Source organism: Schistocerca cancellata, chromosome 3 (genome assembly GCF_023864275.1).
Source record: "Schistocerca cancellata isolate TAMUIC-IGC-003103 chromosome 3, iqSchCanc2.1, whole genome shotgun sequence".
In the NCBI taxonomy this organism is placed as follows: domain Eukaryota; kingdom Metazoa; phylum Arthropoda; class Insecta; order Orthoptera; family Acrididae; genus Schistocerca; species Schistocerca cancellata.
This window is the reverse complement of record NC_064628.1, coordinates 626868-642207: the sequence shown is the minus strand read 5'-3', so window position 1 is coordinate 642207 and position 15340 is coordinate 626868. Positions and strand designations below refer to the sequence as shown.

Sequence of the window (15340 nt, the reverse complement as noted above, 5' to 3'; positions counted from 1 at the left end):
TACCTGTCTGTACTCAATCGCTAAGCATTAATCATCGAATTTAATACCTCGTTTCCACCAACAGTGGAATCTTATATGCGTATGTCAGAATTAAAACTGATCGAGTGTAACGTCGAGCACCAGCACGTCAGTCTAGAATGATACAACAGAGAGGACTGTGAGACGACATCAGCCATAGCATGCTCACTAGCGTGACACAGTGACAGGAGCAGCCCCCACATGAAGAGAGTATAAGCGAGACTCTGCATAGCCACAGCCTCACTAGAAGACGGGCCGTGATCCAAACGATTAGCCGTGACTTGTGATCTACACAAATTGCTTGCTTGGGAGTTGCAAATAATCAATGTCCTTCGATATATATATACGTGTCGCCAATTGCTTGCTGCACCTCTTTGTGACAAAGGCAAAGTTAAGTACTGTCAATTTAATTTACTGTAGTAAACTCCATTAAAAAGATTTGCTTGAGTTGATGTCTAGGTATCCGAGAAAACAGCTTCCTAGGCACCCTGTATTAGACGAATGGGTGGACACGATAGAAACCTTACAGGCAAAGTAAAGTATAGATACGTTATAAGCTGACATCACATACAGCGCTGTTGTAAGTAGGCTGTTTATATTTTCTTATTGGCAACGTTACGTAGCGCTCTGTATGAAAATCACTGGCTGTGCTGTGTGCAGTCTGTGGCTGGTTTACATTGTTGTCTGCCATTGTAGTGTTGGGCAGTGGCAGCTGGATGTGAACAGCGCGTAGCGTTGCGCAGTTGGAGGTGGGCCGCCGGCAGTGGTGGATGTGGGGAGAGAGATGGCGGAGTTTTGAAATTTGTTATACTGGATATTATGAACTGCTATATATATTATGACTATTAAGGTAAATACATTGTTTGTTCTCTATTAAAATCTTTCATTTGCTAACTATCCCTATCAGTAGTTAGTGACTTCTGTAGTTTGAATCTTTTATTTAGCTGGCAGTAGTGGCGCTCGCTGTATTGCAGTAGTTCGAGTAACGAAGATTTTTGGTGAGGTAAGTGATTTGTGAAAGGTACAGGTTAATGTTAGTCAGGGCCATTCCTTTGTAGGGATTTCTGAAAGTCAGATTGCGTTGCGCTAAAAAATATTGTGTGTCAGTTTAAGCACAGTCTTGTATAAATTGTTCTAAGGGGACGTTTCATATGTCGACCCTTAGCCGAGGATACCTCACTGGAATCTTCTGATTTTTTCTTGTAGTTTGTGTAATTAGTGTAGATTTTGTTTATTGCTAGCGCGTAATTGTAGAGAGAATCTCCTTTGTAGTTGCAGCCTTTCATTGTTGTACAGTAAAACAGTTGTGGCATGCATGTAGATTTGCACCAAGTATTTCGCAGCTACGCTTTCAATTAACTAGATATTATTTTCAGTGCTATGTTAATGTGTTCCCCTATTTTTGCTCTTCAAATTGTGTTTTTCTGTGTTGTCGTGTGAAATATTGTGACAATAATGGCGTGTGAAAAACGTAACACTAGGCTCCAAAGTACACTGAGAAATGACAGAGAAGACGAAAGCAGTGTGTTAACGCCACCATGTAATGAATTAACTAATATTCAAAGTAGTAATTTGGTAACTGTGCATAGGGAAATGGAGCGGGCGTCAAATAATGGTGTAGACAGTGAAACAGGTAGTAAACAGGGAAGCATTATCGATCGATCGGTCGGCAACAGCTCGCCTCAGGAATTGGGAATGACAGAACACAATATTGCAAATACTGTAGACTCAGGTTTTGGGTTCTCACCATTTTCTCAAATGAGTCAAGACACATTTTCCGCTTGTCAAAATGTGAATGTTGCCGGTGCAAATTCACTGCCGAAAAGCACTGAGGAACATGTTTCAGACACCAGTGCATTGTTATTACAATTAATGCAACAAATGGGACAAAAGCTTCAAAAATTAGACACAATGGAACAAAATCAGAGACAAACACAGCAACAGTTAGACACAATGGAACAAAATCAGAGACAAACACAGCAACAGTTAGACACAATGGAACAACACCAGAGACAAACACAGCAACAGTTACACACAATGGAACAACACCAGAGACAAACACAGCAACAGTTACACACAATGGAACAAAATCAGAGACAAACACAGCAAAAGCTTCAAAAGTTAGACTCATTGGAACAAACTCTCGAACAAACACGTGAAGATTTAACTGCTGAGTTACATAACATTGACTCGAAATGTCAGAAAGTCTGTAATGACGTAAAAACACAAATTTGTGAGCATTTCCAACCTATTTTTTCGCGTCATGAAAATGCATTACAGAATCATGAAGCAGCCATAAAAGAACTGCAAACTATTGTTCATGAAAATCACGACACCTTGCAAGCTAAAATTGACTCAGTTGCATCTACCGATTCGGTTACGCAACTTGCAAAAACTCAAGAAAACTTAAAGGACACAGTAGATACAATTTCAACACAAATTGACACTCTGAAACTTGGTTCAGAAAAACACACTGAGGAAATAAGTACACTATCGGAGAAAGTAGCCGAACTTTCAGATCAGTTCACTAACTTATCTGCAAAGGTAGATGATGATCTGAATGACACAAGAACTGTAGCCATCACTGACACAGAAGAGTGCCAACAAATTAGGAAATTCAAACAAAATCATAATCAAATTAATACGCAACACCAAAGAGAAATCCGGGAAGTACAAGATCAGCTGACACAGGTAATACAAGAATTACGTATTTCAGAGGCCACTCGCGCTCCAATACGGGAAGAGGGACATAGAAATACGGAACAGCCACAAAATAATAACTCAGGGCACTTCGGAAATTATGAAAGAAATTGGCAAGGTACACCGAATTTTGAGATGGAACCGCCGACACGACGTAACAATGACCGATATGCTACTCGCCGACACGATGATTTTGACTATAAGCTGTTCATTACTACACGTAAATTCAAAACGTTTAAGAATTCTGCCAACGACATTCATCCACAAGCGTGGCTCCATCAATTCTCTCATTGTTTTCCTCCCAATTGGTCATTGGAGCACAGATTAGAATTTATGTGTGGCTACTTGGAGAATGAACCAGCTGTAAGAATGCGATCGGTCATTCACTATTGTCACAGTGAAGGAGAATTTTACCATGTGTTCCTCTCAGCATATTGGTCTCAAGCTACACAAGACCGAGTAAAACATAGCATCATAATGATGAAACATTTCGAACAATCTGAATTTTCCAGTCTTGTGAAATATTTTGAAGACATGCTGCACAAGAATCAGTACCTGTCAAACCCATACAGCCCCTCAGAACTCATACGCATTTGCTTAATCAAATTACCTGAACATTTACGACATATTATTTTGGCAGGACGTTGCAAAGACGACATTGAAGCTTTTCAGGGTCTGTTACAAGAACTGGAAATTGACACAGACAGTCGCGGGATGCGAAAACGGGAAAACAATCACTATAGGTCACATCCGTCACAATTCCGTAACGACAGAAACGATAACTGGCCACGACAAGCCTATTCTTACAACGTAAATCGTGACCAAAACAGACACCACCCGTATGACAACCACTGGCAGAGTAATAGTTACAGAGAAAGATCGCATTCCCGTAGTAATGAATATGACAGAGACAATCATAGAAACAGACAATTTGGCAACCAGAACTATTATTATCACGGGAGACAGAATAACTTCAGACGCAACGGTTCACTGTGCAGTGATAATTCAGGGAGAAATTCTCCACCACTTAACCGACAAGAAAGAAACTATGGAATCTACCGACATGACGACAGACGATATAATCATAACGACAGACCTGAATTTCATCAGAACTGGCGGGATTCTAACAGAACTGGGCCCTCTCGGCAAGGCGAATTTTTAGAAGTTAGGTCTCCTAATCCCAATAACGACGCGCGCCAACAAAGAAACAGACAATCACTCACACCGCAGGCAGCCACTTGCGCCCGCTGGCTCAGGGAAAAATAACATTGACGCTAACCTTGAGCAAAATTCCAGTATTCTTTATGGACGAATACCGCATGATAATTGCATTCAAGTTGAAACTCTGCATACTGAGAAGAGCAAAGGTTTACACCACATTTCACATGTAAAACCATTTATTGACAGATAATCTGCTTTTTAACTTAGTCTTTGCAATTTTCACTTCACGCTACTTGTACAATTTGTCACACTGAGAAACTGTTAACATGCAACAATGTTTTGAAGTTCAATATCCACTCAAGAACCAAGAGAACTTATTTAAACAGAAATTACGAATGCATTGTTATTTCGAACAGACGACACAGTGTTATTGTGTGTGTACATTCTTGCTTGTTAGTTGCACGATTACGTAACGACTATAAGGCTCACATACTTAGAACATTTACCAGTGCTGCTAATGAGATTTTAATGCAACATTTTGGTGTACTTGAAAATACATTCTGAATTAAAGTACTTTCTGAGAGATACCAGATGACACAGTGGTTAGTTTATGTGACAGCTACAAGATTATATCACGACGTTACTAATGAGTGACAATTTACAATGTTGCTTTTGCGGTGTATCTGTTTTATATCTGCACAGTTTTCCTGAATTCTTCTGGAAAGTAAATCATGTTTAATAGTAACTTTTGTGGTATAGCTACAATGAGACAGCATTTTCCGTAGCACAACAATATGTTACAGCACAGTAATTTCTTCATCACAACAATAAGCGTAATAACTAAGATATCTATACGCAAAGCATTTCACTTTTGTTTATCATGAGGTAAGTACATTGACTTCTGCAGAACTTAGCTTTCGGAGGACAATAACTACGACACTTCCACAGAGATTATCTTACAACAAGACGCACATTTAGCGCTACAGGACACGTATTTGAGTGATTGATTTTGTACTTAAAACATTTATTTTTAAAGATATTTGAAGTACAATGATACAAAGGTTTTCCATGATACATTTCATTCTATTGCTGTAATCTGTAACACCTGAGGGTATAATTACAATAATCCTCAGGGGGGTACACTCCTACTTTGTGTACCATGTGTTTGGCAAGCACAAGGAGCCCAAGCTAATATGGTATTTGCTTATACAACTTTACACATCGGTACCATATTTCTCTAACACAAATTACACAGCTATCTGATCATTTAACTGAGAGAGACAAACATTTATTTTACTACATCAGTGCCAGATGTTTATGTAATTACACAATTGAGTAACTTCACACTTAAGAAATTGTATTTTGTCTTTACTTTGTGAACTGTTCATATTTTTTCGGACCCATTGTGATATTATGAGAGCTTTGAATGATATATTTGGTATGGGATCACGATTTTTAAAGTACGTTTGAGGCAGATGACACTTTTGACATGAGCAGAGAATTTTTTTTTTAATTATTGGAGGAAGCTACGACGATTGTGAGAGTTGACTGAGGTGTTATGATGTTATTATTACGATGACTATGTGTATTATGCTGTTGCGGTATGTTTATGATCAATAAGCTGATGCTATACGAGTTATTTGATTAAGCTACGTATCTGTTATGATGAAATATTGAAGAAGTGTCGACGAATAAGGTAAGGAATAATGAGTAGTGTTTAGGGACTCTGGTTTGGTGGAAGCAAAGGTTGAAATAAGACGAACGATCTATGGAATGAAGTTTTGGGTTGGACTGCAGTACCAAATGTTACACTGAAAACGAACCCTGTCCTTTCCTTTTGTGTTATCCCACTATGTGTACCCTTGTGTATTTGTTTTCTTCCTGTCTCTGTGTAGTTTCATAGAAGTTTTTCTTCTTTTAATATTAAGCTACATTCACTATGATGAGGAATACTGTTCTCCTCAATTATAATTGGCATTAATAATATGTTATTTACCTTGTAAGTATGCTTAGACATTATTTATTCTGTTTTGCTTTAATGCTCATGTGTGAAGTTGATGTTTCACAAGTTATTCTGATCTTTTATGTATGTACTCATGTCATAATTCCTATAACACTGATGTATATGTTTATTTCTATTCTATTGTAAAGCCTGTACTACAAATGTTATCTCTATTGTTATGTTCTTTAATGATGTATTTTGTACCTTTGTAATTGTATTCTTATGTTATAAAATTGTAATTGATACCAGTTCATCATATTATTAACTTGTTAGTTACATTTCACTGCACACTTTTCTGTTGGTCATAGTATATGGACAATATGTGAGAAGCAGAGACTGTTAGTGTATGCACGTGTGTTGATAATTGAGCAAGGGACTGGATAACAGCATTGCTGGTTCTAAGGACAATTCCAAAAACTTTGTGAGTGCACAAGTGGTGGTTATGGACTTGCTATATTCTCCGCAAGACTCTTCAATGGTGATTGTGCACCCGCACAGTCACAACAGATGGCTGCTGGCCATCTCTACAAGGACTACAGTGGGTCTGCACCACTGGTGGCCCACCAATACCACAATCTCTACCAGGACTACAGTGGGTCTACTCTGTGATGACCTACCTACCAATATGCATCAACTTCGACTGACTCTGCGGTGGGTTTGCTCTGTTGTGGCCTATTACCTGTCTGCATGTCAAGAGTCAGCACTGTCTTTCCGTTGGAAGGACAACACTACTTCTTCAAGACTGCATGAACATCCACTACTTCCGTGTGCATTGTCTTTTACTGCTCAGACTTTGATAAAAGAAATGGCAGTTTTACTGGAATGAACTGTCTTTATGGACTGTGAGAAAATTTTAGCTTTGGACCAACATTGTATCAGTAAGTGTGTGCATTTGATATCTTTGTTATTGTAATTATGAAAAATTCTATCAAATCATTATTGGCCACTGCCCAAAACAATTTGTAAAATTTTTTGTGGGGAGCATGGGGGCTATGTAGGTAGGCTGTTTATATTTTCTTATTGGCAACGTTACGTAGCGCTCTGTATGAAAATCACTGGCTGTGCTGTGTGCAGTCTGTGGCTGGTTTACATTGTTGTCTGCCATTGTAGTGTTGGGCAGTGGCAACTGGATGTGAACAGCGCATAGCGTTGCGCAGTTGGAGGTGGGCCGCCGGCAGTGGTGGATGTGGGGAGAGAGATGGCGGAGTTTTGAAATTTGTTATACTGGATATTATGAACTGTTATATATATTATGACTATTAAGGTAAATACATTGTTTGTTCTCTATTAAAATCTTTCATTTGCTAATTATCCCTATCAGTAGTTAGTGACTTCTGTAGTTTGAATCTTTTATTTAGCTGGCAGTAGTGGCGCTCGCTGTATTGCAGTAGTTCGAGTAACGAAGATTTTTGGTGAGGTAAGTGATTTGTGAAAGGTACAGGTTAATGTTAGTCAGGGCCATTCCTTTGTAGGGATTTCTGAAAGTCAGATTGCGTTGCGCTACAAAATATTGTGTGTCAGTTTAAGCACAGTCTTGTATAAATTGTTCTAAGGGGACGTTTCACTGTCAGCTGCTGTTATGCTGCTTCTGCATTCCATCTACACACACTGCCCATGTGACAGTGGCCGCAACATGGCATTGGTAACTGTATTGCTGTATGGAGGCATCAGTCAATAAATAAAGTGCAGATTGCTTGTGCATTGGTAACTCCACGACCGCCACAATACTGGAGAAAACATCAGACATGCAGCACTGTAGTCAGAAGTTGTCACCTGGTGACAAAACATAATTTTGGTCATTTTTGGTCCCGAATAGAGTGGAAGGAAATTAGGAAGGTTTCACAAGTTTTGTGACACCTTCGCCTTCCCCTTGAACTAGAAATTTGAAGAGGCTGCAGATAATGTGCACCACCCATAAGCTGCTAGGTTCTAGTAGAACAAAGACGAGTTGGAAAATTGTTTGGTAAGTCACCTGGCAACAATGAGGATTACTGTGTTTCTGAAGACGTTCCAGCTGGAGAATATGCCAAGGAAGCCCCTCCTGTCTGTCTTGCTCTTGCCCACGGTCTGGATCACCTGCAAGGTGAACGGAGGCACTGTGGAGCCATTGGTGGCTGCTATGCGCCGCAGAACAGCCAGCGCCTCCTGCTCGCGACCCCTGCACGCCAGCCAGCGTGGAGACTCGGGGAACCAACTGTCACCAAAAAATACAAGTCTCCTGTAAGTACTAATCACAGTAGTAGTTGTAGTTGTAGTAGAATATTGGTCCACTTATCAGCTTTACAACAATATTAGAGCTGTCAGCTTAATACAAAGAAAAGACACAATGAAAACTTTACTTATACATTCGGACATTTAAATGGTTACATTTCGAGCTTAACAATAATTTATCGATAGTGCACAATATTCTTTAGTATTTTAGTATGTTCATACTCGAAAAAATTAAGCTTAATAGGGAAACGAATGTTCCATTATGAAACACACACACATATGTTATATATATATATATATATATATTCACCTTACAACTTTCGTTATTCCTATGCACTTCAATCTTTGAATCTTTGTAACTCTGAAAAACCGAGTAGATATTCCTGAGCAATGAAATGTATATTCAGATGAGGGAGTAGTGATGGGAACAACTGAATCAAAGGAATCGATTCAGTTGGTTGTTGGAAAACAATGCATTCCATTTTGAGTGTGAACATTCCATTGTTATGCCACTATTTAACCCTTATTGTTGACTCCACTCTGTTATCACTTGTCGTCACCATTGTTGTCGTCCCGACATCTGATTTATATTGAGTGCACTCACTAACTATTAGTTTGGCTCTTCATCCACGTTTATGAAGAAGCATTTTCTTAATAGTGAACTCTGTATTTGGTTTCAGAATTCCGAAATGCTCAGTGGTGTGAGGATGGAATAAACCTTATGACTGATTAGAAAATGATCCTCAAGGCAAACTCAGTGAGATTTAAAGTCTCTGCAAAGATGATTCATAGCCTGAATCTATATTAATTAAAGAAATACAAAGAAAATTAACAAATATTTCTGGCAGAAAAAGCTTCCAACGATTGACATTATATGTTTTATGTTCACGTCACCTCAGCATGTACCAAAATAGGATGATTGGTGATTGGTGCAAACCAGAGGAAATAGAGTTTTGCTGGCCGCGATGGCCGTGCGGTTCTAAGCGCTGCAGTCCGGAACCGCGGGACTGCTATGGTCGCAGGTTCGAATCCTGCCTCGGGCATGGATGTGTGTGATGTCCTTAGGTTAGTTAGGTTTAAGTAGTTCTAAGTTCTAGGGGACTGCTGACCTAAGATGTTAAGTCCCATAGTGCTCAGAGCCATTTTTTGAAATAGAGTTTCAGTAAATTTAAATAAAAAAGTGATTGTTCATTTAGTTCAGCATAAATTTATCTTGTAGCACCAATCATTAACCAATTAAAACCCACCAAACATCCATATTTAATACCAGAAGGACGAAAAATGCATATTTAAGTAAATGAATACTTAAATTTTAAAAATGCTTCATTTTAAGAAATATACTTTTTTCAGCTTTCCTTGAGATAAATTACATTATTTTTCTCTAAAGAAGTTGGCAAAATTAGTTGTGATTCATGTATAACCGAAAAGACTGAAAGAGTATGCACATGAAATCTCTCAAACCCAGAGACTGAGTGAAAACCTTAATATGGCTGATGTAACCATCAGAGACTTGTCAGTCAGCTGTCTCACATTAAGTGAAACAATTCAAACATTGAGACTGAGTGAGAACACTGATACAGCTTACATGGTCGCAGAGACTACATTCAATTATTGGTTGTTTCATTTGACTGAAAAAAAACGACTGAACAAAAATTGTAGACGGGACAATCGGTTGTTAAAACCAGTTGGTTGTCCCCCCTCACTATGAGGAAGAAGAAAAATTATTACTAATACCACACAGATCTACATGTAAGATTTTCCAGTAAGAATGTGTATTATAGAAAGTATATTATAGAATGAAGTGGGTATTGTGTTATAAATATGTGTTACATTTTTACAAACGATTGTTCTACGTTGTCTAAATAACCCATTAAGGTATAATAGGAATTATGTAACAAATGATCTATAAAAGTCATATGAAAATTGTTAAAGTTAACTGTGACTCTTGTCCTGTGATGATAGACAGATTGTGGTGTGATAATTACTACAATTTTCCTCAGTGTGCATAATAATAGGTTCGAAGCGATAAGGTTCAGCAATCAGAAGAACACACACATCGCGCTAGTGATTGATATGCTACCAGAACGTCGCAGACAGTTTAAGATAATCAGATGTTTTGTCTGTTGTACCGATAGACAGATTGACAGAACCGGACGACAAACGGCCACCAAGACAGTGGAATAGAGCTTACGGAACTTGAGAAATCGAGAACTCGGAGTCTGCACCTCTCAGGGCCAATAAAAAGCAGAGTACTCAACATAGCTCAGCATGCCTTTGCTACTGGAAACCTTATCGGTAAACGCCCCAGTCGGAATTGACGTGTGGAACAAACACATACTCACTGAGGCCCACAATCGAATCAGACACTCACTGGGTTGGACACCGCCCATCAAACTGCGTTTAATCTGATGGGACGGTGAACCAGTAAGAGACGCTAGATTCCCAACCCTCCGGGAGCAGGCGGAACTTTCTTCCAGGGCAGTTTCAGCCCGTCAAACACAACTTTCACACTTGTTGCCTAGGCGCCTCACGCCTACGTCAGACATACGATATTTGAAATCATATGGACTAGATAGTGCGACTGCATTTCGGTCACGCTGCTGTTTGTAAGATAAATATTTCTTTCAAATTACGAGGGCAGTTCAATAAGTAATGCAACACATTTTTTTTTCTGAAACAGGGGTTGTTTTATTCAGCATTGAAATACACCAGGTTATTCACCAATCTTTTAGCTACACAACACTATTTTTCAACGTAATCTCCATTCAATGCTACGGCCTTACGCCACCTTGAAATGAGGGCCTGTACCATTCCACTGGTCGATGTCGGAGCCAACGTCATACTGCATCAATAACCTCTTCATCATCCGCGTAGTGCCTCCCACGGATTGCGTCCTTCATTGGGCCAAACATATGGAAATCCGACGGTGCGAGATCGGGGCTGTAGGGTGCATGAGGAAGAACAGTCCACTGAAGTTTTGTGAGCTCCTTTCGGGTGCGAAGACTTGTGTGAGGTCTAGCGTTGTCATGAAGAAGGAGAAGTTCGTTCAGATTTTTGTGCCTACGAACACGCTGAAGTCGTTTCTTCAATTTCTGAAGAGTAGCACAATACACTTCAGAGTTGATCGTTTGACCATGGGGAAGGACATCGAACAGAATAACCCCTTCAGCGTCCCAGAAGTCTGTAACCGTGACTTTACCGGCTGAGGGTATGGCTTTAAACTTTTTCTCGGTAGGGGAGTGGGTGTGGCGCCACTCCATTGTTTGCCGTTTTGTTTCAGGTTCGAAGTGATGAACCCATGTTTCATCGCCTGTAACAATCTTTGACAAGAAATTGTCACCCTCAGACACATGACGAGCAAGCAATTCCGCACAGATGGTTCTCCTTTGCTTTATATGGTGTTCGGATAGACAACGAGGGACCCAGCGGGAACAAACCTTTGAATATCCCAACTGGTGAACAATTGTGACAGCACTACCAACAGAGATGTCAAGTTGAGCACTGAGTTGTTTGATGGTGATCCGTCGATCATCTCGAACGAGTGTGTTCGCACGCTCCGCCATTGCAGGAGTCACAGCTGTGCACGGCCGGCCCGCACGCGGGAGATCAGACAGTCTTGCCTGACCTTGCGGCGATGATGACACACGCTTTGCCCAACGACTCACCGTGCTTTTGTCCACTGCCAGATCACCGTAGACATTCTGCAAGCGCCTATGAATATCTGAGATGCCCTGGTTTTCCACCAAAAGAAACTCCATATATATATATATATGCACAAGCACAAACAGTGTAGATAAATCACATTACACAAACATTTTTCTGTGAGAATTAGCTACATTGGCGTTAAGTTGGACTGGAGGAAATTGAAACCAGAGCTTAAGTCAGACTTTTCTAATTCCTCCTACCCAATGCTCAACTGCCAAAGTACACTGAATGGCAGCATGGCTAGTACGTGTATGTAACTCTCATTATAAGGCTGATGACGTACATAGGAGCAGTCTGGGAATACCGAACACCAACAGATCTTCAGCCCCTGCACTTGATTAATTGTGAGCAATGTCCCACGGCACACACACAACAATGGACCACTCGACTGTACAGTGATATGAGACACTCCAAAGCTCTACGTAGCTCGCTATGTGCTTCGCATCACACCATTCTACTGTACATGCTTCTCGCTCAAAAATAATCTGTGGTGAACTTCTGTTCTTGCACAAGACACGCTGACTAAACACAAGCTGTACATTTTCGTCGTCCTTTGTTCATTCATCTCAAAATCATAAAATTTTAATATTCATTGCATCTTTACACATCCCCACGTATCGCTTGTTTTGTGTATATTACCTGAAGAAGAAGAATAGTATAAAACAACTGAGGGCAGCAAACGAGAGGGAATAGTTCCAATTGGGCAGCGCCCAAGACACCAGACCAGCAAGCATCATTCCGACGGCCATGCTGCAGCACGCATAGCGGTTGACTGCAGTGCGGTGCTTGATATCAGTTAGCTCCAAACCTGAAACACGAGAAATCATCCTCAAATGCTTTCAATATTAAGTATCAAATAACACAGACTTCACTTCAAAAATGTTTCGGAGAAGATTCTATAGTGCACTTGCAGGACAGACACCATAGCACTATGTATGGTTCCACAATAAATAACTTTTAATGAAAGCCTAAAACTGTAAACGAGCAGTGTTTACTAAACCAAGCCACTTTTTCTACTCCATTGTAGTACGAATGGTGTTGTTGTTGATGTCGTCATCAGTCCAGAGACTGGTTTGATGCAGCACTCCACGCTACTCTATCCTGCGCAAGCTTCTTAATATCCAAGTAACATCAAGCTACATCCTTCTGAATCTGCTTAGTGTATTCATCTCTTGGTCTCCCTCTACAATTTTTACCCTCCACGCTGCCTTCCAATACTAAATTGGTGATCCCTTGATGCATCAGAATATGTCCTATTAACCGATCTCTTATTCTAGTCAAGTTGTACCACAAATTGCTCTTCTCTCCAATTCTATTCCGTACCTCCTCATTAGTTACACGATCTACCCACCTAATCTTCAGCATCCTTGTGCAGTACATTATTTTGAAAGCTTCAATTCTCTTCTTGTCTAAACTAGTGATCGTCCATGTTTCAATTCCATACACAGCTACACGCCATAGAAATACTTTCAGAAACGACTTACTGATACTTAAATCTATACTCGATGTTAACAAATTTCTCTTCTTCAAAAAGGCTTTCCTTGCCATCGCCAATCTTCACTTCATGTCCTCTCTACTTCGACCATCGTCAGTTATTTTGCTCCCCAAATAGCAAAACTCATTTACTACTTCAAGTGTCTCATTTCCTAATCTAATCACCTGTACACTTGGTGTGCGCGATTTTTCAGGACCACTTGTGTATTATTTATTACAGGTAGCTTGTCATCTGCAACCAAACAAAATTTCTCATCAACATCGTTTGGTTGCAGATGACAAGCAACCTGTAATAAATAATACACAGGTGGTCCTGAAAAATCACGCACACCAAGGTATTAACAAAAAGAAATGAACTATTGTTTGAACTAAATATCCACATATTTTTGTAATCATTTAGTAAACGTGTTCACATTGCAGAATAAATAAAACGGAAACCCACTGATGATGGCACAGTGGTGCAGAAACGTGTTTGGGTACTGAGAAAAAACGGTGTTTTGCATAACTGGCGGACCTCACATATTACAATTCTGGTTTAATATTTCACTGCATTGGCTTGTTGCTGAGATTGTTGTGAAAGTTGAATCTATATTTTTAACACTTACCAACAGACAAGACAGATTCTGCCAAAGGCCCAGCCGCAGCTGACACGAGTGATACTGCCAGGATGAAGAGCGGCAGCACGTGTGGAGCGAGCACGACCAGCAGCCTGCTGACCACGTGGGCTGACAGGCACAGCAGCTGCTGGGGGCGGCGGCCGTACCTGTCGTCAGCAAGAGTCAGCTCAGCCTGCATCTCGAGGTGCTGGGCAGTCCAGCTAGCAGATAAAGTCCTATGATCATGTTGTGGGGCGGCGGGTAGAATTAATTGTTATATAAATGTTCCTATTATTTATGCTGTTGTTTTGCCGTTCTCAACACTGGCTCTCTAACTACAATTTCGGCAACCAGAAAGTGATTAGCAAAACATGAAGCCTGTAATTAGAATTCCTAGTGCCCACTTCACCTGAGAAATACACTTATAGCTACAGCTTATAGCTCTGAGGAATTAGGAGATTGTCTGGGATTCATAATCAAAAACGATCGTGAAAAAAATGTTCTCTGTATTCTGAAAGGCACAGATGAAAGAAAAAGAATCCACACAACCTGACTAACAGAGCAGTTCAGAGTCTAATGCGCTGATGCAACTATAACTGTCCAAATTAAATGTTTAAATGAATGCTCGCCATAATTTGATGATAATGTTCATCAAACGACACGCTAAATAACGGTAGAATGTCTGTCCCGCGACGGCACGTGAAAATACAACATACGCAAACTGAAGATATATCATGAAAGTCATCCCAGAATTTACACTTCACTCGAAAACGATTTCATGGTTACGCGTATCTCGAGTAACTTATTACTGCATCCGAGGCTGTTTATAGCAATGATACCGACGCGACGCGACGCAGATGGTGCGCAAATCAGCGTCTGGAGAGAACTGGGGCCTTCTTCCTCACGCAGCGTTCTTATATATACAGCCGCGGTGCGGACGGCTAAGGGAACGCCTGATCAAATCGGCTCTCCCGACTAGCCGCTGGGCTAGTAATCCACCACTTTAAGTTATTGCATAAATCATAGCTTCTTTTGCTGATGGCCGATGAAGCTCTCAATTTAAATGTGCATTCAGCACATAGGTAAGTAATCATAATAAAAGTCTGTCGTGGCTAAGTAAAATATTTTGGGCGAGAGAATTAATTTAATTATAATACACGCAGTAGACGAACTCTGAACTTGCCCTTTGGAGATACGCTATCGCTATAGTTTTATAGTTCTTGAGTTGAAACTTCTCACATCTTTATGATTATAGCGGATCTCCATTCTACTTAAATTTAAACATCCTAGCCTTATTTATTAGCCTACTTAATCTGTCTTGCTTCCTTAATTTTTAAGACAAAAACCAGAAAATATTGAATTTCAACTAAAATTTTAATTTGTGAGATCCAAAGTACTGTTTCTATTAAATTATTATGAAAAAGGAATCTAAATATAAATTTTTAAGTCTCTA

At 40.0% G+C, this 15340-nt stretch overlaps 1 protein-coding gene across 1 annotated transcript in view; it reads right to left on the bottom strand.

The window, feature by feature from the left end:
- Positions 1-15340, bottom strand: part of LOC126176755 (solute carrier family 22 member 7-like) — a 319454-nt gene that overhangs the window by 240896 nt on the left and 63218 nt on the right. Inside the window, exons 4-6 of the mRNA XM_049923923.1 lie at positions 13897-14054; positions 12437-12605; positions 8038-8075 (exon numbers count right to left, since the gene is read on the bottom strand). Of these exons, the coding sequence (XP_049779880.1) occupies positions 8038-8075; positions 12437-12605; positions 13897-14054 (365 nt within the window). The remainder of the gene's footprint in view (positions 1-8037; positions 8076-12436; positions 12606-13896; positions 14055-15340) is intronic.